The sequence below is a fragment of the Dermacentor andersoni genome, chromosome 4 (assembly GCF_023375885.2).
Source record: "Dermacentor andersoni chromosome 4, qqDerAnde1_hic_scaffold, whole genome shotgun sequence".
Taxonomy (NCBI): domain Eukaryota; kingdom Metazoa; phylum Arthropoda; class Arachnida; order Ixodida; family Ixodidae; genus Dermacentor; species Dermacentor andersoni.
Genome location: NC_092817.1, coordinates 114276039 through 114299273, shown reverse-complemented (window position 1 = coordinate 114299273; position 23235 = coordinate 114276039). Strand labels below are relative to the sequence as shown.

General features: G+C 47.5%; 1 protein-coding gene and 1 pseudogene across 1 annotated transcript in view; both read left to right on the top strand.

Moving 5' to 3' along the window:
- Positions 1-23235, top strand: part of LOC126537448 (vesicular glutamate transporter 3-like) — a 78037-nt gene that overhangs the window by 28969 nt on the left and 25833 nt on the right. The window contains exons 3-4 of the mRNA XM_050184456.3: positions 17145-17259; positions 18899-18986. Of these exons, the coding sequence (XP_050040413.2) occupies positions 17145-17259; positions 18899-18986 (203 nt within the window). The remainder of the gene's footprint in view (positions 1-17144; positions 17260-18898; positions 18987-23235) is intronic.
- Positions 5561-5742, top strand: LOC126537642 (U2 spliceosomal RNA; annotated as a pseudogene).

The following is a 23235-nucleotide window of genomic DNA, read 5'->3' as shown; positions in this document are numbered from 1 at the left end:
CGTGTGGCTCGGTAGTGCCAAAATTTTTTGGAGTTACTGCTGAGCATGCGGGGTAGGTCTGAATGAAAAAAAAAAATGAGTGCTTCTGTTGCCGGATAGCTATCAGGTAGGCGCGTTCAGATACATAGTATTTTTCCCAGGAGCTAGGGCTTGGCCTCAGTTTAGCGGAGCGAAATAGACGTTTCTTTTTGTTTTCCAGTTCTTTTAGTGCGTTAGTGAACCATGGTTTATTGCGGTTAGAGCGAAGTAGGATAGTTAGTATAAACTGCGCAACGAGGTTAGTCATCTTATTTTGGAAGAGTAACCAGTTTTCTTGTATTGAGCGATTTTCAAAAGCTAATTCAAATGATTGATACAATGCGACTAGTTCGTTGTTTATGGTGGTATAATTCCTTTTTTCGTACAGGCGGATTGTTTTCTGATCTGACCGACGTATTATAGGTGAAAATGAGAAAACAGCGTGGATTACTTTGTGATCACTTATTTCGCGTAGGTAGCTAATGGAGGACATGCTTTCAGGATGAGTGGTCAGTATGAGGTCTAATATGTTAGCCGAGCCATGAGTTGCACGCGTTGGCTCTGTTATCGTCTGGGAGAGGTTAAAATTAAGGCAGATATCTAAGATTGCTCTAGCTCCGGTCGTGCTAGTAACTGTGCTAGAATAATTTGACTAATTGATATGTGGGTAATTGAAATCCCCAAACAGCAAGATGCAAGCGTCCGGGAATTTTTTTGTTAAATGGTTCAAGGTGTTATTGAGGTGGCGGGGGAAGTCAAGATTATTGTTGGGGGGACGATAGCAGACGCCAAGAAGTAGTCGCTGCGGATTAGCGCGAATGATAAGCCATACAACTTCTAGGTCAGTGGCCACATTAACTGTGGGGCATATTAGATGTTTTTTTACTGCGATAAGAACGCCACCGCCCCGAGTACCCTGCCTATCTTTACGAAAAACATCGAAATTCGGTAGTTCACTCAGAACTTCACCGTCAGTGACATCATTGGTAAGCCACGTTTCAGTTAGTACAAGTAGGTAACTGCCAGACAAAGATACTAGATCTGATACTTGTTGTCTTTTCGGAAGAAAGCTTCTTATATAAGTAAAAATAACTCACTCAGAGCCGAGCATCAGAGCCAAGCATCAGAGCCGAGCATCATTACTCGGCTGAACCGTGTAATGATGCTGATGTCGCTGTGTTCATGGGCATGCCAGGGTCCCTGGATGTCTTCCGTCTCGGCGGGCGAGGAGGATATCACGGGTCCTTGCAGCTTACCTTACCATTTCGTCCACCTGTCACTCCTGACAAAAATTCCGGTAGAATTTTCTGGTTTCCATATTTTTCCTCTTCTTGTTCTTTCTCCTATTATTCCCTTTACCTCTTTCCCCGGCACAGGGTAGCCAGCCGGTACTTACACTGGCTAACCTCCCTGTCTTTCCTCCCCTTTGTCTCCTCCTCCTCCGGTAGAACCCATTTCACGAAGAATGTCGATGTCAGAAAAAACGCGCATAATCAAAGCGCGCGCTGCGTGTCCCTAAATGCAGCAAAAGAGTACGTCGGCCCCGCGACAGCTTCGACAAAGAGAGAGAGAGAGAGAGAGACAGAGACAGAGCTCACACGTCACAGACAACCGACGCGATCAACGGAGGCTAGAAGCCTCGACAGGATGCGCGAAGTTTACGGCCTCGACAGATAGAAGAGAGCGGGCGCGCGCCGGCACACCCTCTCAGATCTCGACACACGGCGATCAGAGCGAGAGGAGGAAGCCCGAGCACGCGCCAACGGTACAGTGCCAACGGATCAGTCACCAGAGTTGCCAGGTTTGGCGATTTCTCGCCAAGTTGGCTACATTTAGAGACTCCTGGCGACCCAAACCGGCCTCGGAAACTCCGCCGTGTACTAGAGCACTATTAGCGGCGAGAATTTGGAATGACGCCCTCAGACGCCCACGTAACGGCCAGGACCCCGCTCACTCCGGCTCGCTCGACTGCCGCGCGCTCTCGTACCCTTCGTGTTTGCTTGAGGTATGGGTGACTCGAGCCGTATTTATCTAAGGATATGTCGGCTTCTTTCTACTGCCATGCCTGAACCACCGAATTCTAACGCATTATTAATGCGTAAAAGAAACAGGCATGCATTTCGTATGAAAAAGTTGCTGCTACGTTCACCGCTCTCTGAAACAGGCCTCCATAAAACGATTTGCACATGGCTGTAACACGACGGCGCGTCATGTAGTGTATTGACACGTCTACTTATCTTTATCGGGAGACCACGTTTCGCCGCTTAACAACTGTAATCGCATAGCGAGGGACACGCCTGCATGTATCCGACGTTTCTGGAAAGTTATCGATGCTTCTACCCGGGTGTCTGTTGTCGCCGAACCTTGTGTTATCTGAGTTCATCGCGTAATGCAGAATGGTGTAGAACTTTGTGGAAGGCACGCGGGTCGAAACGATTAGTCTGGAACATTCGACGACTGGCTCTATAACAGCCGACGCGCTTGACCCGCTGATCAGGTTTCCGACGATCGCCGACCGTGTTCGCCGCTATAAGTGTAGCCTGTTTTTGTGGGCACAGGTTCGCCCAATAAAAGCTAGTTTTGTATTCCACCGTATGGCTGCTTTCTTCACCGTCACTACCACGTGACAGTATTTACATAGTTAATTCACAAATACTATAGTAGCAGTCGCCTGAAAGAAAAGTTTCGTGGTTAAAATCGAGAGCCAATCGATGGCAAGCGCTGAAATGTTTCATGGTGGCCCTCAGTAGCCTTTATGGACTATATGACACACCCCTCACGCAACGGTAGCAACCGACTGTCGTTATGGCGAGGCAGGCGTTGTTCGCGAAACCCATCAGTTACATACGACTTCGAATTGAAACTATGAAGCAGTTTTTTACAGCACCAATTGGAATGACTAAACTATACTCGAGGTATTACCGCGCAGCTTATAGGCTGCCTAGAAAAGAAAATTGAAGCACCCTCTGTCTCACCATGTCTCGATCCGGTGTTGTTTAATAATACAAATGGAGAACTATTCGCTTCGTCGATACATAAAAGAGAACCTCGCAAACCTTCATTAGGAAGACACCACAAGCATTACACATTTCACTTGATTTTTGACCTTCCACAAGGGAATTATGATATTTTCGATGTCCCATACTATTAATGATTGACGCTTCGGCTTCTTTCTGGCTGCAGCCATGCGGTCCAGAAAGCATATTTCACTAAAAAATTCGGGCCGAGCAGCCTGTGTCATTTCACCAAACAGATTCGTCATGTATATTCCTCAAACAACAAGCACCAGGAAATTGCTCAAGCGGTATACAGCTAGCGTTTGTAGCATACTTGTTATACCGCGGCATGTATGGTGTCATAGCTGGATCTTTATGTGCTATGTTTTTGCGGTTGTCGATCCGCACATAAAAAACCCGCAATGGGCTGGTATGCGCTCCTTCGGCTGGCACTGTAGCGTTGCCGTTGAGAAGTGTATTTTCGTCTAAGAAATAAGCTCTTTCAATAAATTTTCTCGAACGAAGATGTCGTAAAAATATATTTGAGACGACCGCCATAAGTACATAAGCAGAGGGATCGATAGCTGTGTGCTTGTGCTCCGTTATATTTTATCCGTTTCACGACTCGCACCGCTCGTGCATCGTGCAGTGGTGCGCGAATACCTCCAAAACAAGCCCTGCAACGTTCTCCCGTGTGCCTAAAGACAACAGGTGAGCGCGCAGACCCAAGGACATCAGAAGGCGTATTACACGAACACGGACCTGTCCACGTGTGTGCTCTACGAGTCGGACCTCGTTGCGCCTTCATTGTGCTACACGACAAAGAGAGAGAGAGAGAACGAGATAGGAAAGGCAGAGAGATTAACCAGAGGCTATCGAGTTTCCGGTTTGCTACCCTGCGATTGGCAGTGGGATATAGGCTTGAAAAGTGGACAAAGAGATAATGAGAAAGGAAAGAAGGAAAGAAAGAATAACAGCGCGGTTGCTTGCACGACTTTCTTTTGCGATGGTAAGTCACATCGATGTTGCGAAATTCGCTATTTCTCTTTCGCTATCGTCCTCTTTTTTCCTTCAAGGCTCGTGTGTTTTTCTGATTACGTAGAATCAGAGACCGACGCCCAACGCAGTAAACGGGTGAGCTGTGCTCTAAATTACGTACGTTCACTATAAGTAACGCCGATTGCATCCACAGCGAAATTGGAGAGTGGCTCTCCCTGGCAACTCAAGAGTCCGCTATCCACGTCCACATCCACACACCCGCAACCCCATCCACGAAACAGAGTTGGCTATATCGGGGAAGATCTATCACCCTCCTTAAGGACACTGGTCCTGACTTTCCCAGGCTGCTTTTCGTGCGGCGTCCATCGCGAGCAGGAGCGCAATTTACTAACCTGGGTCGCATGGGACTCACTCTACCAGCGGGCCAACATGGACTACAGCGCATACCGGCAGCGGGGTTTGAACCCGTCCACCTTCCCCTATTTACTAACCTACAAGAACTAGTCTCGTTTAGATGGCCAAATTCTTCGATTCTCGTGTACAATAAGGGTGGTTTAAGCAAAGTTACTTCGTGGATTTGTATGTTCGGAATTACGTCTCTGCGTCCGTGCTTTTCTTAATTTCTCTAAGAAATTATAGTCAGGGTCCACTGTAGCCATAATTGCTCGCACTGAGTGGTCAGTCACGTTGTCGAATGTTATTTCGGGGAAAATTCCATCAAGGTGTATCCTGTACGTGTCATGGTTGAACCAAGTAATGATGCTGATGTCGCTGTTTTCATTGGCATGCTAGGGTGCCTCGATGTCCTCCGTCGCAGCGGGCGAAGAAGATATTGAGGAGCCTTACAGCTTGCCTTACCATTAGCTTCGGAATAATTAGCATTAAAAGTCGTGCTTTCGACGCCCACCAAAGGCCGAGGGTGCGACTCCTACCAAAAGTCGTCGGTTCGAGGCCCTTAATTAGGATTACATTTATTAACTGCGCCTTAATTTACTTCCTCTTAACACCAAAGGTCGTAGGTTCGACTTCCGCCGTAGGTCGTTGGTTGAAGTGCCTTAGTCAACTCTATTTTAATTAACTTTGTCTTTCTTTTGGCATAGTGAGCGACATCGGAGCCAGCTGTGGACGAAGATAGTGGCAAACGCGAGTAGTGGCATGAGCGCGTGTCTACGCGATGCGACCTCGCACGACTTTCTGTACCGCACGCCGCATTTTCCAGACTATTGGGGGTTTAGAGCCACTTAAGGCTTTCGCCTTAAAATCATGAGCCATTTCACTCTGTTAAGGTGGATGACCAGCGAAGCCGGTTGCTGTTTAGCACACGACACGTAGGTGACAGAATTTTGAACAAAGGCACGAGTTCATCTACCGTGATGTTTTATATACATTCGCGTAGAGTACGGCACCGTCGCCCCGAGAACCCGGAGGAAACTAGAATCACGTGACGCTTTGAGGGGACGGCCACCACGGGGGAGCGCAAATAAAGGAAAGTAGGTAGATACGCAAGCGCTTGAAACGCCGACAAAGAGATGGCGGTGCGAACGCAGATATGGCCGACGCGGGTCAAAGTGTAGTATCTGTTCTTATCATCTTAATATATGATGCGGGTTCTATTTGGACCTAAGGTACTAAACTTATTTTTGCAAGTTGGCGCGATGCTTGAAGCATGCTTCATCTCCGCCGCGGGTCGGCCCGGTATTGCGCTATCTCGGGGATCGGCCCACTGTTCTTACACAGGCAGAACGAAACTGCCCGGAACCCCAGCCATAAACAGCTTCGCTGTAAAAAAAAAAAAAGAAAAAAAAAAGAAAAAAAAACCCTAACAACACACACACACACACACACACCAAACAAGTAACAAACAGGTCGTTCCAATCGCAGTCATGCACTCAGGGTGGTCCATCTCAAAAAGCTCAGTAGCGCATTGCACGGCCTTCTGATGCGATGATAAGTCGCGTCGATGTTGCTAAGTTCTATCTTCCGACAGGAATTGTCCTCCAACTTGTTCAGCACTACGGAAAGCGATTGTCTCTGCTCACTGTAGTGCGGGCACTGCCAAAGAACGCGCCGAGTTGTTTCAGCCTCCGCTGCAATCCTCACATGCTGCTGTGTCGGCCATACCTATGCGGAACGCGTAGTATTGTAAACACGGCGCCCAACACTACAGAAAAGTGTCGCGTCTCTGGGAAAGTCTTGGGGGAAGTCGAACCCTGGATCTAGGGTAACGGGCGTGCATAAAATGTGATTCATTCCCCTATCAAGTTGAAAATGTCGATGCCAGCAAAAGTCGCAGCACTCCGAGTCGTACAATGCTTTATTATATATAATGATGAACCAACACACAAATGGTAGGTTCATTGCTACTCGAACACGGCACTGTCATTGCGCGGTCCGCACGCACAATTGGTATTCGAAATCTTTTAAAGCAAAAGCTTTACTGGCCGCGAACTTGCGATTTCGCCGCGGTGGTGCTTCGAGGAGGCACATGACGTCACAACGTGCGCCTCGCCGCGGATATTTATCTCTCGCTCGCTTCCTAGTCACTACAGCGCATGCGCCACTAGTAGCACCGAGTCGCAGGTGTTCCGCCGCTGCGCAGCGCCGCGCCTTTCCTCCGCCGCCTTTGGTATGACGTCACACCGCGTTCGTCATCATTGCGCTCACCTCCGCTCGCTTCGCCAGCTGCGTCGAATGCCTCATAACATGTCGGAGGATTGAAAAGGAGAGCTCGTGTGCGCCGCAACCACAGTGTAGGCGGCAGTATGGACGGCGACAATTCTCATAAGCAGGAGGAGGCCTGGAATCGACATCGGAACGAGATGAAGAGGAAACGAATCGCCCAGGAAACAGACGAACAGCGCGCCGAACGACTGGCTAAACGCCGCAACATAGCTAGACAACCAGACTAACCTGGACTTGTAATCAAGATTAACCAACATGCTTAGCCTTGGTTGCTGACCATGGTTGTCCATCGCGAGCTAGTAGGTAGCTAGTAGGTAGTAGGTAGTAGGTAGCTAGTAGGTAGTAGGCCGGGCTAGCATATTGATATAACCAGCTCGAGAGTTAACCTTGAGGATGAAGAAGCGCTTCTCCTTGTCGCTTGTTCTTATGTCCCGTATCAATCCTCGCGCTGGTTATATCGCAGAGGAGAGATACCGATGCAAGTTGCTGCAGTGGTGTCACACATGTGATATAAAAAGGAAATCTAGGCCTATGGCTCACACGTTATGAGAGCTGTATATATAAAAGTTAAAAAAGAAGTGACTTGGGGTGGAAGCTCGCTTCCAGTTGGGCTGCCCCATGCTGCTGGAAAAATGTCCGCAAAGTATTTGTTCTTTTTGTTTATTACGGTTATTTATTGATGTGTTTTGCACGTTTCTTGTGGGATCAAAAGAACATTGTCAACTACCATTATTTTGAATTGCAGTAACATACGTTCATTATAGGCAGCGCTTTTAGCATCCACAGCGAAATTGGAGAGGCTTTCCCTTGCAATCCATGAGTCCGCTATCCACATCCACGAACTCGCAGCCACATCCACGAAACAGAGTTGGCTATATCGGGGAAGATCTATCTATCACCCTCCTTAAGGACACTGGTCCTGACTTTCCCAGGCTGCTTCTCGTGCGGCGTCAATCGCGGGCAGGAGCGCAACTACCTGGGCCGCATGGTACTTACTCTACCAGCGGGCCAACATGGACTACAGCGCATACCGGTAGCGGGAATCGAACCCGTCCACCTTCCCCTATTTACTAATGTACAAGAGCTAGTCTCGTTTATATGTCCGAATTCTTGGGTTCTCGTGTACAATAAGGGTTGTTTGAACAAAGTTACTTCGTGGTTTTATATGTTCAGAAGTACGTCTCTGCGTCTGTGCTTTCTTTTAAATTAAGAAATTTTAGTCAAGGTCCACTGTAGACATAGGATAGGATAGGACTGGAATAACTTTATTAAAATGCCGGCAACTGATGGTTTAACACGTTGTGACGTTGGCCAAGCGTCGACACGGCGTTATGCCCTAATTTACCCTACCCCAGTTCGGCGTGTTTGTGGTGGGTTGTGAGGCTTGTGATTTTCGAGCGCAACCCGGGCCTGCTGGACGGCCCATAGTTGACGGCTCTTGTCGGTAGACTGCAGTACACTCTGAAGTTCGGGTGGGTATGTCATGGAGGTGGCTTCGGTCGGGAACCTGGCACACATAATTGCTCACATTCAGTTGTCGGCCACGTTGTCGGAGGGTATTTCGGGGAAAATTCCATCAAGGTGTATTCTGTATATGATATGGCTGAACCGAGTAATGATGCTGATGTCGCTGTGTTCATGGGCATGCCAAGGTGCCTCGATGTCTTCCGTCACGGCGGGCGAAGAGGATATCACGGGTCCTTGCAGCTTACCTTACCATTTCGTCCACCTGTCACTCCTGACAAAAATTCCGGTAGAATTTTGTGGTTTCCATTTTTTCCTCTTCTTCTTCTTTCTCCTTTTATTCCCTTTACCCCTTTCCCCAGCACAGGGTAGCCAGCCGGTACTTACACTTGCTAACCTCCCTGTCTTTCCTCCTCTTTGTCTCCTCCTTCTCCGGTCGAACCCATTTCAGGAAGAATGTCGATGTCAGAAAAAACGCGCATAATTAAAGCGCGCGCTGCGTATCCCTAAATGCAGCAAAAGAGTACCTTGACCCCGCGACAGCTTCGACAGAGAGAGAGAGAGAGAGCTGACACGCCACAGACAACCGACGCGATCAACGGAGGCTAGTAGCCTCGACAGGATACTGTTAGGATCGGCCTGCAGGGGTACTGCTCTGCAAAGCTATTTCAGCCCGCTGCACGTGTTTCGATCGACCCGAGGTGGGGGCGCCCTTCAGAGGACCAGCGAGGACAGCGCTAACGAACCATGAACTTACTTAAGAGAACTGCGGACTACGGCAGCAAGAAGAGCACAAAGCAGCACCCTTCCCCCCCCCCCCCCCCCCCCCCAAGGGTGCTTTGCGGTACCAGGGCCCCAGGATTCGTCACAGCCTGCTGACACACGTGGCGACTACAGGAGAAAGGCAGCTCTGGAATTTAGAGGCGCCGGCTGCGGTCGGGCGTGACCACCTGGCTACGGGGACGCAAGACAATGGACACCACGACGGCCGCGTTGCGAAGGTCAGCTCCGAGTGCTGCGAAGGTCGTATGCCCTCAGAGGGGGGGGGGGGGGGCAGTGAAAGCGCGTACGTGTGTGTGTGAGCCCTCCTCCAAAAAAGGCGGGGTGTTTATAAGCAGCTGTTTGTCGCTGCTACAGTGAGCTCGTGCTCCGCGCTCGTCGTCGTGCTCGTGAGCTGTGTGCTCGTTTGCTGTATGCTTCGTTTTGCGGGCTCCATTTGGGTGTCACGATAGACTGTGTAAATGTGTGCCGTGTTTAAAATGTATGTACTGTAAAGAAACCCTGTTCCCCTAGTTCCTCCCAAGTTCCTCTCTACGACCTTCAACGCTTACAAATGGTGGCAGCGGCGAGATCGTCCGACAAGTCCTACAACACTATGCCAGCGTTAGGATCGTCCGACAAATATAATAATACGCGAAGTTTAGGGCCTCGACAGATAAGAGAGGCAGGGCGCGCGCCGGAACACCCTCTCAGATCTCGACACACGGCGATCAGAGCGAGAGGAGGAAGGCGACAGCCCGAGCACGCGCCAACGGTACAGTGCCAATGGATCGGTCACCAGAGTTGCCAGGTTTGGCGGTTTTTTGCCAAGTTGGCTACTTTTAGAGGCTCCTGGCGACCCAAACCGGCCTCGGAAACTCCGCCATCTTCTAGAGTACTATTAGCGGCGAGAATTTGGAATGACGCCCTCTGACGCCCACGTCACGGCCAGGACCCCGCTCACTCCGGCTCGCTCGACTGCCGCGCGCGCTCGTTCCCTTCGTGTATGCTTGAGGTATGGGTGACTTGAGCCGTATTTATTCAAGGATATGTCGGCTTCTTTCTACTGCCGTGCCTGAACCACCGAATTCTTACGCATTATTAATGCGTAAAAGAAACAGGCATGCATTTCGTACAAAGAAGTTGCGGCTACCTTCACCGCTGTCTGAAACAGGCCTCCATAAAACGAATTGCACATGGCTGCTAACAGGACGGCGCGTCATGTAGAGTATTTACATAGTTAATTCACAAATACCATAGTAGCAATAACCTGAAAGAAACGTTTCGTGGTTAAAATCGAGAGCCAATCAATCGCAAGCGCTGAAATGTTTCATGGTGGCCCTCAGTAGCCTTTATCGACTATATGACACATCCCTCACGCAACGGTAGCAACCGACTGTCGTTATGGCGAGGCATGCATTGTTCGCGAAACCCATCAGTTACATACGACTTAGAATTGAAACTATGAAGCAGTTTTTTACAGCGCCAATTAGTATGCCTAAAGTATACTCGAGGTACTACAGCGCAGCTTATAGGCTGCCTAGAAAAGAAAATTCAAGCACCCTCTGTCTCACCATGTCTCGATCCAGTGTTGTTTAATGACACAAACGGAGAACTATTCGCTTCGTCGGTACATAAAAGAGAACCTCGCAAACCTTCATTTGGAAGACATCACAAGCATGACATATTTCACTTGATTTTTGACCCTCCACCAGGGAAGTATGATATTTTCGATGTCGCATACTATTGATGATTGATACTGCGGATTCTTTCTGGCTGCAGCCATACGGTCCAGAAGGCATATTTCACTAAAAAATTCGGGCCAAGCAGCCTGTGTCATTTCACCAAACAGATTCGTCATGTATATTTCTCAAACAACAAGCACTAGGAAATTGCTCAAGCGGAAAAGGGTATATATATATATATATATATATATATATATATATATATATATATATATATATATATTGCAATGGGGGTGTTCGCCTAGCAGAAGGGTAACTAGATATAGGTTGTAGCACTAGGCGTAAACAGGCCGGCGCTATATCGTAACGGGGAAGCAAGCACTTCTCGTCGTCTTCTCTTGCACCAGCACACCAGCACCATGCCCACTGCCCAGTGCCTTCAGTACAATATATATATATATATATATATATATATATATATATATATATATATATATATATATATATATATATATATATATATATATATATATATATATGTATATATATAATGGTACTCTCACTTTTCGTATTCTGCTAACAGCTGTAAGTATCAATTAGCTTTACTTCCGATTACGGCCACTTAATATAAACACTTGAAGAACCGCCTAATCTTGAGAAGCAGTTAAAGAAGCAAGTGGTGGTGGTAGAATTTAAACTGCAGTGTTAGTTAAGTCCTCGTGTTACTGCGGAGCGCTTCTGTGAAGAAATCCGAAAATTCGATATTGTAACATGAAATACTCGTAGTGAGCAAACATGTTTTAGCGGATTAAAATAAAGGTAACTGTTGTAGAAGCCATATATAGCTAGCGTTTGTGGCCTACTTGTTATACCGTGACATGTATGATATCATAGCTGGATTCTTATTTGCTATGTTTTTGCGGCATAAGAAAACCCGCAATGGACTGGTATGCGCTGCTCCGGCAGGCACTGTAGCGTTGCCGTTGAGAACTGTATTGTCTAAGAAATAAGCTCATCGAATAAATTTTCTCGGACGAAGATGTCGTAAAAATATATGTAAGTTAAGTTATGGGGTTTTACGTGCCAAAACCACTTTCTGATTATGAGGCACGACGTAGTGGGGGACTCCGGAAATTTCGACCACCTGGAGTTCTTTAACGTGCACCTGAATCTAAGTACACGGGTGTTTTCGCATTTCGCCCCCATCGAAATGCGGCCGCCGTGGCCAGGATTCAATCCCGCGACCTCGCGCTCAGCAGCCTAACACTATAGCCACTGAGCAACCACGGCAGGTAAAATATATTTGAGACGACTGCCATAAGTATACAAGCAGAGGGAACGAGGGAGAACAAACGAAAACACTGCACAAGGCGCCCGGACATAGCCTGAACTGCAGCAGACGACAGGCGCGATACCGTTACCTGACGTCACCCGAGCGGTGCTCGCAGCGCACCTGTAGTTCGTTCTCGGGGCTAATACCGCCACTTCGGTGGCAGAAGTAATTGGCGCCATCCATCAGGAGGGCGGGAAAGCAACTCAGCTTCCCTTGCACGGCCTCCTAGATCGGCGCGCACCCGCGCGCAGATCCAGGAGGTCATGTCCTTTCGCCTCTCCTCTCAACTCCTCTGCCCTTGCCCTCCCTCGCGACTGCTTCACTTTCGACTGTCTCCGCGCGCGCCCGCCGTCCTGGCGCCAGCTTAAACCGCTGCATGAAGTTACATGTTTCGTTATCTGCTCTTATCGCGAAGTGTGCGCTGCTGTGCCTTGACCGGCGTGGGCAGTTTCGTCAATTTCGTGGTCCTCGATAGCTGTGTGCTTGTGCTCCGCTATGTTTTATCCGTTTTAAGACTCGTACGGCTCGTGCATCGTGTAGTGGTGCACGAATACCTCCAAAACAAGCCCTGCAACGTTCTTCCGTCTGCCTAAAAACAACAGGTGAGCGCGCAGACCCAAAGACATCAGAAGGCGCATGTACACGAACACGGCCCTGTCCACGTGTGCGCTCTATGAGTATTCGGACGTCGTTGCGCATTCATTGTGCTACACTTCCTTCTTACCAGTAGAGAAGGCTGACGAATAGATGTTCCTCCTCATTGTCACCTGGTCTATGACTTCTGTTTTTCTGTGCCAAGTCTCATTCTGCAACTTTCGTAACTCGCCCAGCTTTCCATTCCGCCCTCAGTGCTTTTTGTGTGTGTCACCGTTCTGCGAACGTACTAACAGCTGAAAAAATTACTGTTCGTGTTTCTGTGTTATCTTAATAACTGGGGATGGGAAAACCGCGCGAACAACCTGAACGAAAGCATGAACATTGCAACTGTCCCATATTCAGATTTTTGCAGTCCGTGTTTATTACACAAATGAGTGCCCAGCAGGAATGACTTAGTGCCTTAAGTGCCGTAATTTTACTGCTAAGCAGTGCACTCGTGGTGAAAGTAAAGTCGTGTTGTTGGCTTACTTTAGCTGGCCTTTCATTGAAGAATAGGCATTTCTGTGAATGTTTTCTATGTGGTGCTGCAAAAGCTGACTACCTTCTGCTCCCCCTTGCCAGCGTTACTCAAGTTGTGGTCAAGTGCAAAATAATGTGACAATGTGTATTTCCATTTTTAGTACAATGTTATTTTTGTTCTGCCATGTATTTTTCATTTTGTTCAGTAGAAATGAACATGTACCAACTCTGTACCAACATGTTATTGTATACCTACCCCTGTTACAATCCCGCCAGGGATTAAGAGTATATTGAAATGAATGAATAAATAAATAAATAAATAAATAAATAAATAAATAAATAAATAAATAAAATAAAAATGTCACGCATTTCTTATACTTTTATGGAGGTTTATAAGTAAGTTCTTGTTCTTTTCTTAGTATGGCTGTCAATAAAACAATCTCAGCATTTTATTCTATGTTTTAGGTATTTTGCATGTAATTGTTTTTGCCATTACCAGTGAATTTTCTCTTTCTTTAGTTGTCATGACTATGTCATACACGTCGTCCAGTTTTGTGCGATATCTCAGTCAGTATATCAGAAGCTCTCAGTGCGCATATCAGAAGGTCTACTACACTTTGATCTTTAGGGCATTATATAAAAATCTTTTAGATGTGTGTATAGAAACGGTCTTCCCGTTTTCATCAGTTTAACTTTTTTGTTATTTCACTGTCTGTGAACGTTTGTGTTATTTAGTAGCCGTGTGCATGTCATGCATTTTTCACCTTTGTTCATTTTCTGAGCGTGTATCCTACCAAGTTATGCGAAAATATTTGTTTTCGGAAACGGAAGTCAAAAAACGAGGCCAAGGATCTGTTGTGTTGGAAGTGGAATTTATGTATGTTGTGGCATACGCTGGCATACTCAAAGTATGCACAAGGCTTTGTGCGTGCTGACGCATAAAGAACCCACGGCCCACCATGCGCCAGTTCACAAACAATGCCTGGGGTAGTGCTTCCGCGCGATTAAAAATATTAGGAAAAGACGCGCCGCGGACAGGCAAAAAGAAAGCAAAAGTGAAAGTGCGCGGGGCATGGGGAAGGGTGGAGAGGATCTTCGTAATAAAAACAAAAAGAAAAACAAAGAGCGCTAGGGTGAGGAGGCGCCGCACGGCTGCTGTACCTGTTGCCATGACAACGTAAACAGTCGTGTGCGCCGCCATTTTATCAAAGTGTCGCCCTCCTGCTAGGGCCGTAACTGAAGGGGACCTTGGCGCTAGCGTCGACAGAGCGTCTGCTTAAAAACAGCCAATGGCAGCCGTGCGGAGATTCACCTCTGGGACAGAAACTCGTGCTTGGCGACTTGGCTACTTTCTGGCTACTTTTGGCCGTGGTAATTGGTATAGGTAGTGTCCGAATCCTATACCCCTCGACGACCCCCTCGAAGCAACACCTCCAAACGCCAGATCTTGGAAGCCGTGCTTTTGTGTCTTGCAAGCTCCGGAAGCAAATTCAGGAGCTGAGTATGTATCATAGCCACCATATGGTCAGTGGGCCTATTTACCTTCTCCTGGGCTGTTATTATTCATATGCAACGCTCGTTGACTGAAACATACGCTTAGGGCAGTCCGAGGCTGTCATGGACGGATAATTCAACAGGCCCAAGCAGCCTCCTCTGAGTAACAGGAGTTAGCCAATCTTAAAGGAAATGCTTTTGCGTCCTTCGTACGACGGAAGCAATAGGTGGTGTCAATATCACCCCCAGTGACGGTTACGCTATAGAGAATCTCGAAGACCATGGTTCTTGGGGCCGGAAACGGCAACAACCGAAAACGCGTCATGGCAGCCATGACATTACGGGTGTCAATGTTTATGTGACTATGCGACCGCGTACTAGGGAGAGAAGCCTGCGACGTCACACAGTTCGGACGGGAATGTTTGAAATGAAGTCGTAGTGGTGCAAGGACGGCGTGCAGTGAGTTTATTGTATTGAAACTGGCGACACCGCTTCGGCTGAGAAAGCGCGAAAGTGGGCGGCGAAAATAATCAAAGAACGTCAGTTGGTCATTATGGTAAATTATGACATAATAACATGCGATAACATTGTGTTGTTCTGTTGTTTTTGTTTGCCATCAATGAAGCACGAAACTGCAGGTATTTCTCGCTCTTTTCTTCTTCATCTTCACGCCAAAAATTGGCAATTCTTGGTTTGTTGCACCGTGACGACTTTTTTGGCTACCAAATAAAGCTTTTGTCGCAGTTGGGGACTTTCTTGGCCACTTTTTTGAATTTTTCGGCTAATTTTTCTCCTGAAGACCTGGCAACCCTGGTCACCACCCTACTCGAACACGTTTCAGTGGCCGCGGCCGAAAACGCGAGAAATGTCAAGAGGATCCCGAGGCCTTGTTCATGCTATGGGAGCACGACTTCATCAGAAAGTTCGAGAGACGCTGGCGGAGGCGATAAGAGCGCCGTGTTGGACTCGGCGGATCAGACCGCGTCGGTAAAGAGGTGTGACGTGCATACCAACTGTCTGCAGAAGAAGGGTATTCCTCGACAAGCTAGCTGAAGAGTTCCTCGGGTGTCTGCATTTCCGGGAGAAGTCCCTTCTTCGAGATTTGCCTCAAGTTACTTGGAGGACGTCTGGCTCAACGCCAGTACGGGTGAATACGAGTGGACAGTTGATATTCCTATTCATTCTTTGCTATACATGTGGAACCCTTAGTGGTTGTCGTTAATTATTTTGCAGGGATTTGTTAACACCCGTCTGAACTGCATTGTGGTGGACCCAGCCGAAGTGCACATGTGTGTGTAACCGCCTTATTTGAAGTATATATTTTGTTGAGTTTTGACAACTCTGGGCTCTGACTCGGTCTTTGGACCACAACTGGCGTTCGCTGGCGTACCAGAAGGCCTCCTATTAATTGTCCGTGCTTTCGTGGAATTATTTGCGGAAGCTGATTAGTCGGCTTTGGAATTTCGCCCCCCGTTGGCGCCTCATTCACGGGGTGTGTGACAGTCGACGTTAATGCTATTGGTATTGAATCAATGTAGCGAGATCGTGTTGCCAGCACCGAAGCCTGTGTGCAGTCGGGCTGCTCGCAGTTAGATGATGATGATGATTTATTGGCATCTCCTTTAAAACGGGGCGGTGACAAAGAGTGACCTAGCTTGCTCGAGTTATTCAGGTATGCTATACGTGCTTTTCACTCTATCATTATTGTATACATCTCCTTAATCTTTTTTCTCTTCCTCAAAACTTTTCTATCGACGTTGTACCGCCACTTACGCCTGTAACGGATGCGGCCGTATCAATCTCTTCCTTGCTTTTTTTTTTTTGCCACCAATACTCTAAACGCCTCTTCCTCATCTCGACAGCTGACCGGTTGATGCTTCCGTTCACTTTAAATCCGAGCGGTTCTGGAAGGTTTGCGTCACCTACGGATCCCTTTCCACTGTACACGCTGTGCCACCTAACGGCGCCGCCGCGAAGTTCGTGCATCGCGCGGGTTCCATTCCGCCGAGCACAGTAGAAAGTTGAGGTATCTTTTTTGTCATGGAAGAGTGGCACATGCGCAGTGGCAAATGCCCAGCTACCCAAATTGGCGTCGAAGAGGTTTACCGAATAATTGCGCATACTTAGTGGCTCATACACAGTCTAGGGCGTGATGGTCCTTCTGGACCAAGGATGCGTCACCACCAAGCGTGGAGCTTTGGAACACTGTTGTGACATCGCCCCTGCAGGCAATCACGCGCCGACCATCGGCGCCCGGCTGTGTACCAACGGGCCCAAACTAGCAAAATGAATGAATGAATGAATTAATTAGAGTGGTGTTCTACGTGCCAAAATAAGGATATCATCATGAGACACACGTTAGTGGGGGAATTTTAACGTTCTTTAACGCGCACCCTATGCACGGTACACGGTCTTTTTTTTTTTTTGCATTTCGCCTCCATCGAAACGCCACCGCCGTGGCCGTGGGATTCGATACCGCGTCCTCGAGCTTAGAAGCGCAACGCCAAATCCACTACGCCACCACGGCGGCTAAATGGCACAATGTTGCTCACAATGGTAATGTTTACAGGGCTGATCTTGATGATGGCTTATGTGCAGGGTGTTCGGCGCCTCCCTGCTGACGCTGTCGGTGCTGCTTGAAGTGGCCCCGCTGGCCATTCACCTCGGCATCCACGGACTGGCGGGAGCGCAGTTCCTCAACGGAGCAGCCGAGGTCGGTCTTCACGACCTCCGTACTACTTCTCGCTGCAAGACGTTCGCGGACGTTTTTCTTTCATTGACTTTTGCAATTGTTTGTCGCTATTCTCCCTTTTTTGTTGAACCGAAGAGAAACACGCCGATGGAGGCATTCGGGGGTTGCTTTGAAAAATTCGAGCGGCGCCGGACTCGCCCTGGCCGCAGTGCGGGGTTCGCTCTCACGGTGAAAAAGAGACACAAAAAAAATAATGAGACGACTAACGAACGTCCCATTTGCATTTTCTCTCTATTCTGGCTTTGTTTCACATTAATTTGCTTTAAAGCAGACAAGGCATACGGTTAGCAACAGCTTTCACAAGCAGTTTTTGGTCAAAGGAATTGAAAAAATAAAAAAGAATACAAGAAAGGAGCCTCTTCTTGAGATTTTTGTTCTTCCTGAGCAACTGCGCGTTCCTTTTCCATATCGTTAAGTGCAATCGAAAGGGAGAAGATGCGCCTACTCAACTTGCGAAGGCAAAGTACGCGACCGCGAGACCTGTGACTGGCGAGCTCTTACTGGACACCTCGACGTAGCTCAGGTATATCAGTAAGGCTGTAAAAAAGCCTGTGAATACCACTATGCTTTAGCCGCGATATCAACTCCTTATTTTTTTAAATGGGGACCCCTGTACTGTGCCTTGGGTGCACGTTAAAGAAATCCAGATGGTCGAAATTAATACGGAGTCCCCCGGTACATGGCGTGCCTCATAATCAGAGCGTGGTTTTCAAATAAAACCAAATCATTTATTTCCATCTGTTTAATTACAGATACACAACATGTTGGCACGTAAAACACCACAATTTAAGAATAATAAATAATTAAATGAGGTCGCTGGACATTGCCAGCATTACTCACGGGGCGTTCCCGTCTGACGTGACGGCGGGACTGCCTTTCTTGCTCTCTCAGCCTGTTCTGTTTCGATATTTCCAAGACAGCGTTGAAATTCCAAGTTTAATGTTTCGAATCAAGTGCGACTTTCCAGAATAAAGAAAGACGGTGCACCAAAATGCAACTGGCTCCAAACTTGTCACATAGAACAACCCTCAAGGATCTGCTAAAAGTTAATTAACGAAGTTTTGTTAATTAGCTTCCTGAGACATACGTTATTCGCGGCAATGTATGTGCGCCTCACTTTGAAATTCATATGCAAAAGTGCCATGATAACTGCGCTCATAGCCTCTTTATATATGTAAAAAATTATAGTGAAAAAAAACGCACCCTGATATTATGCAGCGTTAAGCGGGAGACGCGAGACATGATTCTGCGTCTTAATTTTGCTTACTACCTATACCGGGAACTGCATACACGCGTTTTGAGAAAGTTCCAACGAATTGCAACCGTCGCAGCAGCCGTCCTTCCAACCCACCTCACGCCGTATTGAACGCCGTGTCATACCACGCATCTCCTGGTATATTAAGAAAGAGGAAAGTGATGGAAAAGGCTCTTCTCCCTTCTAAGCACAGACTGCTGTAGGGGATGAAAGGGTGGGGGTATTGGAAGAAATGGGAACGCTTTCAGTGCTCTCTCCTGGCCTGTTAGGTCGCTCAAACTCGCAACGCGTTCGGTCATTGGCTGACTCGCTGATTCCATTTCCCGTCTTTTCTTATTGCTGCAGGGTTTCCTGGTGACATCCCTGTACGGTGTGCTGGCCGACTGGACTCCTGTCGACGAACGAACGACGACGTTCGCCATACTCACATCCAGTATGTTAATAAGGTGGCTGCGCAGGTGCACACCGTTCCCACGTGACATTCGCGGTTGTTGCTCCATGCACACACTGAGTCCTCGCAGAAACCGCAGGAACCACTTTATTTAACGGAACCATGCAGGCTGTCGAAGCCGCGCCTTTCCCAAAGACCCCTTTACTCTGTTCTATCCACTTTAAGATCACCCAACGGTGGCGGTTCCGCTGCAGCAAGTGCAATATTACCCACGATGCAACCGCGGTCTTGTGCTTCCCCTCGAGCGTTGAGAAACAAAGCATTAAAATTTACACTTAACAGGCGCTTGTGACTCAACACGTGTGCGACTTATAACAGTGTGTCCAGTCCGACTAAATTCTTGAACAGAAAAAGCTACTTGTTACATACTAACCTGCCGCATTTGAATCCACGTGTGACGAGTAATCGTTGCTTTAAAACGAATTCGGTGTTCCCTCTGACATCGATCATGACTTACCGTATTGTCCGGACTATAGTGCGCAGATTGCGCAACATTAAACGTTGAAATATCGGGGTGTACGGACTACCTATGTGTGCGGAATACACACGATTTCAGTTCTTATGATCAGATGCGCACTTGAAAAAAGAAAACAAATAAACGGTGCCAGATTGGCCTGCAATCTATGCCCGGGTTAAATCACATGTAGCTAGATCAGAGAGAGAGAAAGGAAGGACAGGAAAGGCAGGGAGGTCAACCAGAAGACCATCCGGTTTGCTACCCTACACTGGGAGTGGGGAAAGGGGAATAGAACGAGGGAAAGGGGAGAAAGTGAGCACTGAGTGCGTGTGGGCGGGACAATATGCACAGGGACACTATAAACGGTCTCTTAAGCCGGTGCACTTCAAGTATTGCACTAATGCAGAATTCGCTTTTCGTGCCAGTGAAGGGTGTGGCCACTGTCCGAGTATCTTTGATCAGCTACGCAATGATCCTCGTTGCTAATGAGCAATATTTCCAGCTCATACCGGCAGTTCCTCATTGGCAAATGAATGCTGTTCGCGATAGTTAAAGTTCTCGGCTTTTCAATACTTGCCGGAGACTTCGTTGCAAGACGCGCAACGCGTTAATACGCGATCTCATATGTGTGAAAAACAGAATAACAGTTGTGATGGCGCTGGGAAGAACCTTCAGGGCATTGCTCAAGCTCACTAAAATTTAACGTGCACAGGAACCAAAGATTCTGAAGCCGATGAAGAAATTCAGGAGCCGTTCAACAAATCCGACATGCTTAACTTCTGTTGTTCTGGCAGCCCCGACAAGAGTGATACTGACCGTTTTCGAATTGACTCCTGTATGCAGTATAATAAATGACCCAGGCTTTCACTGGCTGACGAACATTGTTTGCTAACCTGCTTTTTACTCGTGCTGGGTTAAGTGAAAAACCCATTTTCAGTCGAAGTTCGTCCCTGCGGCCTATACACCGGTTAACAGTTAACTCTAGCATGGTTGCGCGTAACTGTTCCTGTTTTGTTTTCTTCCTTTTCTTTATCGTCTTACTTTTCGCCGATTGCCTTGCGGCCATATACTCGTATGTTTACTATTTTAGAGAGTGAAAAATATTTTCTCCCTTAATTTGCCTCAGGGATCAGTGGAATGCTTAATATATTAAAGGATGCTATACACAAACAAACAAACAAACAAACAAACAAACAAACAAACAAACAAACAAACAAACAAACAAACAAACAAACAAACAAACAAACAAACAAACAAACAAACAATTTTCAGCATCTCCCGGTCTCTGTTTCAGCACGTTATAGCCTCGGAGTAGAGAATAACAAAGCAAATTTTGGTATAGCCGGCTTCGACGTAGCCTATCTGCCAATGTCTACACATCCGAGTAAAAATATGATTAGGTTATCGATGATTATCATCGCGCCACGCTTCATAGCTTTGGCAGCGCTGGACAGGACTATTGACGAGGACTGCTGTTTTCACGTGTAAAAACATCAACGCGAACAATTAACGCTCTATTTCAGTCACCGCACCCTTTCTCTCCTCAATTCTTTCACGGAAAAGGAAAGAAAGGGAAACGAATTGGCGGCCGCAATAAGGTCAGGATTCCCTTCGAGTAGGTAGCATCTTTTCTGGACATTGCCAGGCTCCGATGAGGCGGTGAGGCCTCGCAGGAAGAACAATTTTCCCGCAGCGTATACCATGTGCTTTCGACGAGCGCACGGCTTACGCTGCGGTATACACGGTATACGCCCCATTTATTTCTAATTGTGTAAGGGCGGCGACGTCATTATGCGACGCCATGCTAATGTGTTTGAGTGAGGAGAAAAATGGGAACCGAAGGGCTCGACCTTTCGTTAGTCGCACCTATAAGAACAAACAGGTAGTGAAGTCAGAGATAGTGCTATTAATTGCGATGTTTTACGCGCAAGCGTAACTGGCCAGCAATCGGCGGTGGTTCTCTGAGGCCGCGAAGCAAGCCAACGAGGAAGGCGCCTGGAGGTGCAGGTAACGTTGAGCGAAGTGGAGGAGGAAGGTAGGCGGATGCGCGCTATGTTGACCTCCTCCGGCAGTTGCTACTGGTTTTCTTTGCGATGCATACGTAGTGGGTTCGTCTCCTCGTAACACGTCCTCACGCGCCGTACGCTGTGCGTGCGAGTGAAGGCGTGGGACGGTGAGTTGACGATGGCGACTCAATTGCACGTGCGCAATCTAGGTAGCGCGCGCGCTTTATCTCGAAAGCGCTATGCTTCGGGGGCACAGTCTAGGTGGGCCGACGGCTCGGTGCTTTTCGTGCGTTGTGTTCTCACCGCTGAGTTTGTGCTGAAGCGATAGACAGCCCGAAGGACACCTCGCTCGCTGCTGCTGCCTCGATTCGTCGCACCAGCGTTTTGACAGCGAGTGTCCGTGGTCATCGAGTGCGGACGCTTGCTATTGGCCCGTGCGCGCTGACATCATGCTAGGTAATTTAAATAGTAAGCGAATGTTTACAACGGGGTGTTCTACTCCAGCGGCTGCTGCGTGGGGTGAGGCCGCGCGAACCCTGTCTTGAATACGATCTCTGATGCGGACAGTGCAGGAGCCAAAGCGCACCGAGGGCCGATAGCGTCGCGTGTGCTATAGCACTCATACGCTTACGCATCACCCGCGTTCACCAAGTAAAACGCCACTGTTTTTTTATTTAAAATTTAGACAGAGTAAGGTACAGGGAAATGATGCTGGACGAAAAGACAAATTGCCGCAGGCGAGAGTCGAACCCGCATCTACCGCTTTACGCGCGCTGCGCTTTATCCATTAAGCTAGCACGCCTGCCGCCCTCCCACCAACTTTCTTAGAAATGTGTTTGTGTACAAACTGCCAAAGTAGATGCTCGGGCGCGACAGTATTGGAATTAAAAACAGCGCGACAGACAGAACACCACTGCCTGCTTCCTTCTTTTACTGGTGTTCAGTCTGTCGCGCTGTTTTAAATTTCAAGTTTGTATACAAGATCGGGGGAGGGAGGAGGCATTCCGTAAGTGCCCCTTTCAGATGCTGCTGAAGCGCTGAGTGACTCACCAGTGAGAGGGAGGCAGCTGCCCTCAGCCAGTCTCCTCCTCACTGGTGCAGCTCTAACCAATCAGCAGCAGAAATGGACAGTACACTTACAGAATAACCTTCTCATTTACGCCCTCATTTACCTCTTGATCGATATCGCGATGTTTTAAGGGGAAGCTTTAGCTGGAGCCCAACTCCGATGCTCTCAATTCAAATACAGGCAAAACACAGGAACACTTTTCTGAGATAGCCACTGGACCGATTTTAATGAAATTTGTTGCATTCGAAAGACAAAGTTAAATTCTAGTGATCTTCCTAACGGAAGTTTCTATTTAAGGCCTCAATTTCTTAAAAGACATTTCCCAAAATGGGCAAGATTTAAAAAAAAAAATGACGCAAGATGTTTACAAATTTTTAGCTTTGCAACAAGAAAAGAAGAGATATCACACTTCTGTTGGCTGCATCTGCTAGAGCATTAAAACGGGACAAATTTGATATGTGAATTTATATCTTACGTGAATTTGTTACACTGCTTACATAGGTTTTGCAAAAGTCTACTCATATATTAATGGTATATTTGAGACCCATGCGCAATACTTAAACTTTCCCCAGCTTAGACGTACTATTAGATGTAATTTACAGAATTGTGATATCATTTTTAGTAATGAGTCACATAGTTGTTAAAATGATAGTTTCGTTTATGAAAATTTGCGATTTTCGACAACATTTATGAAAATCT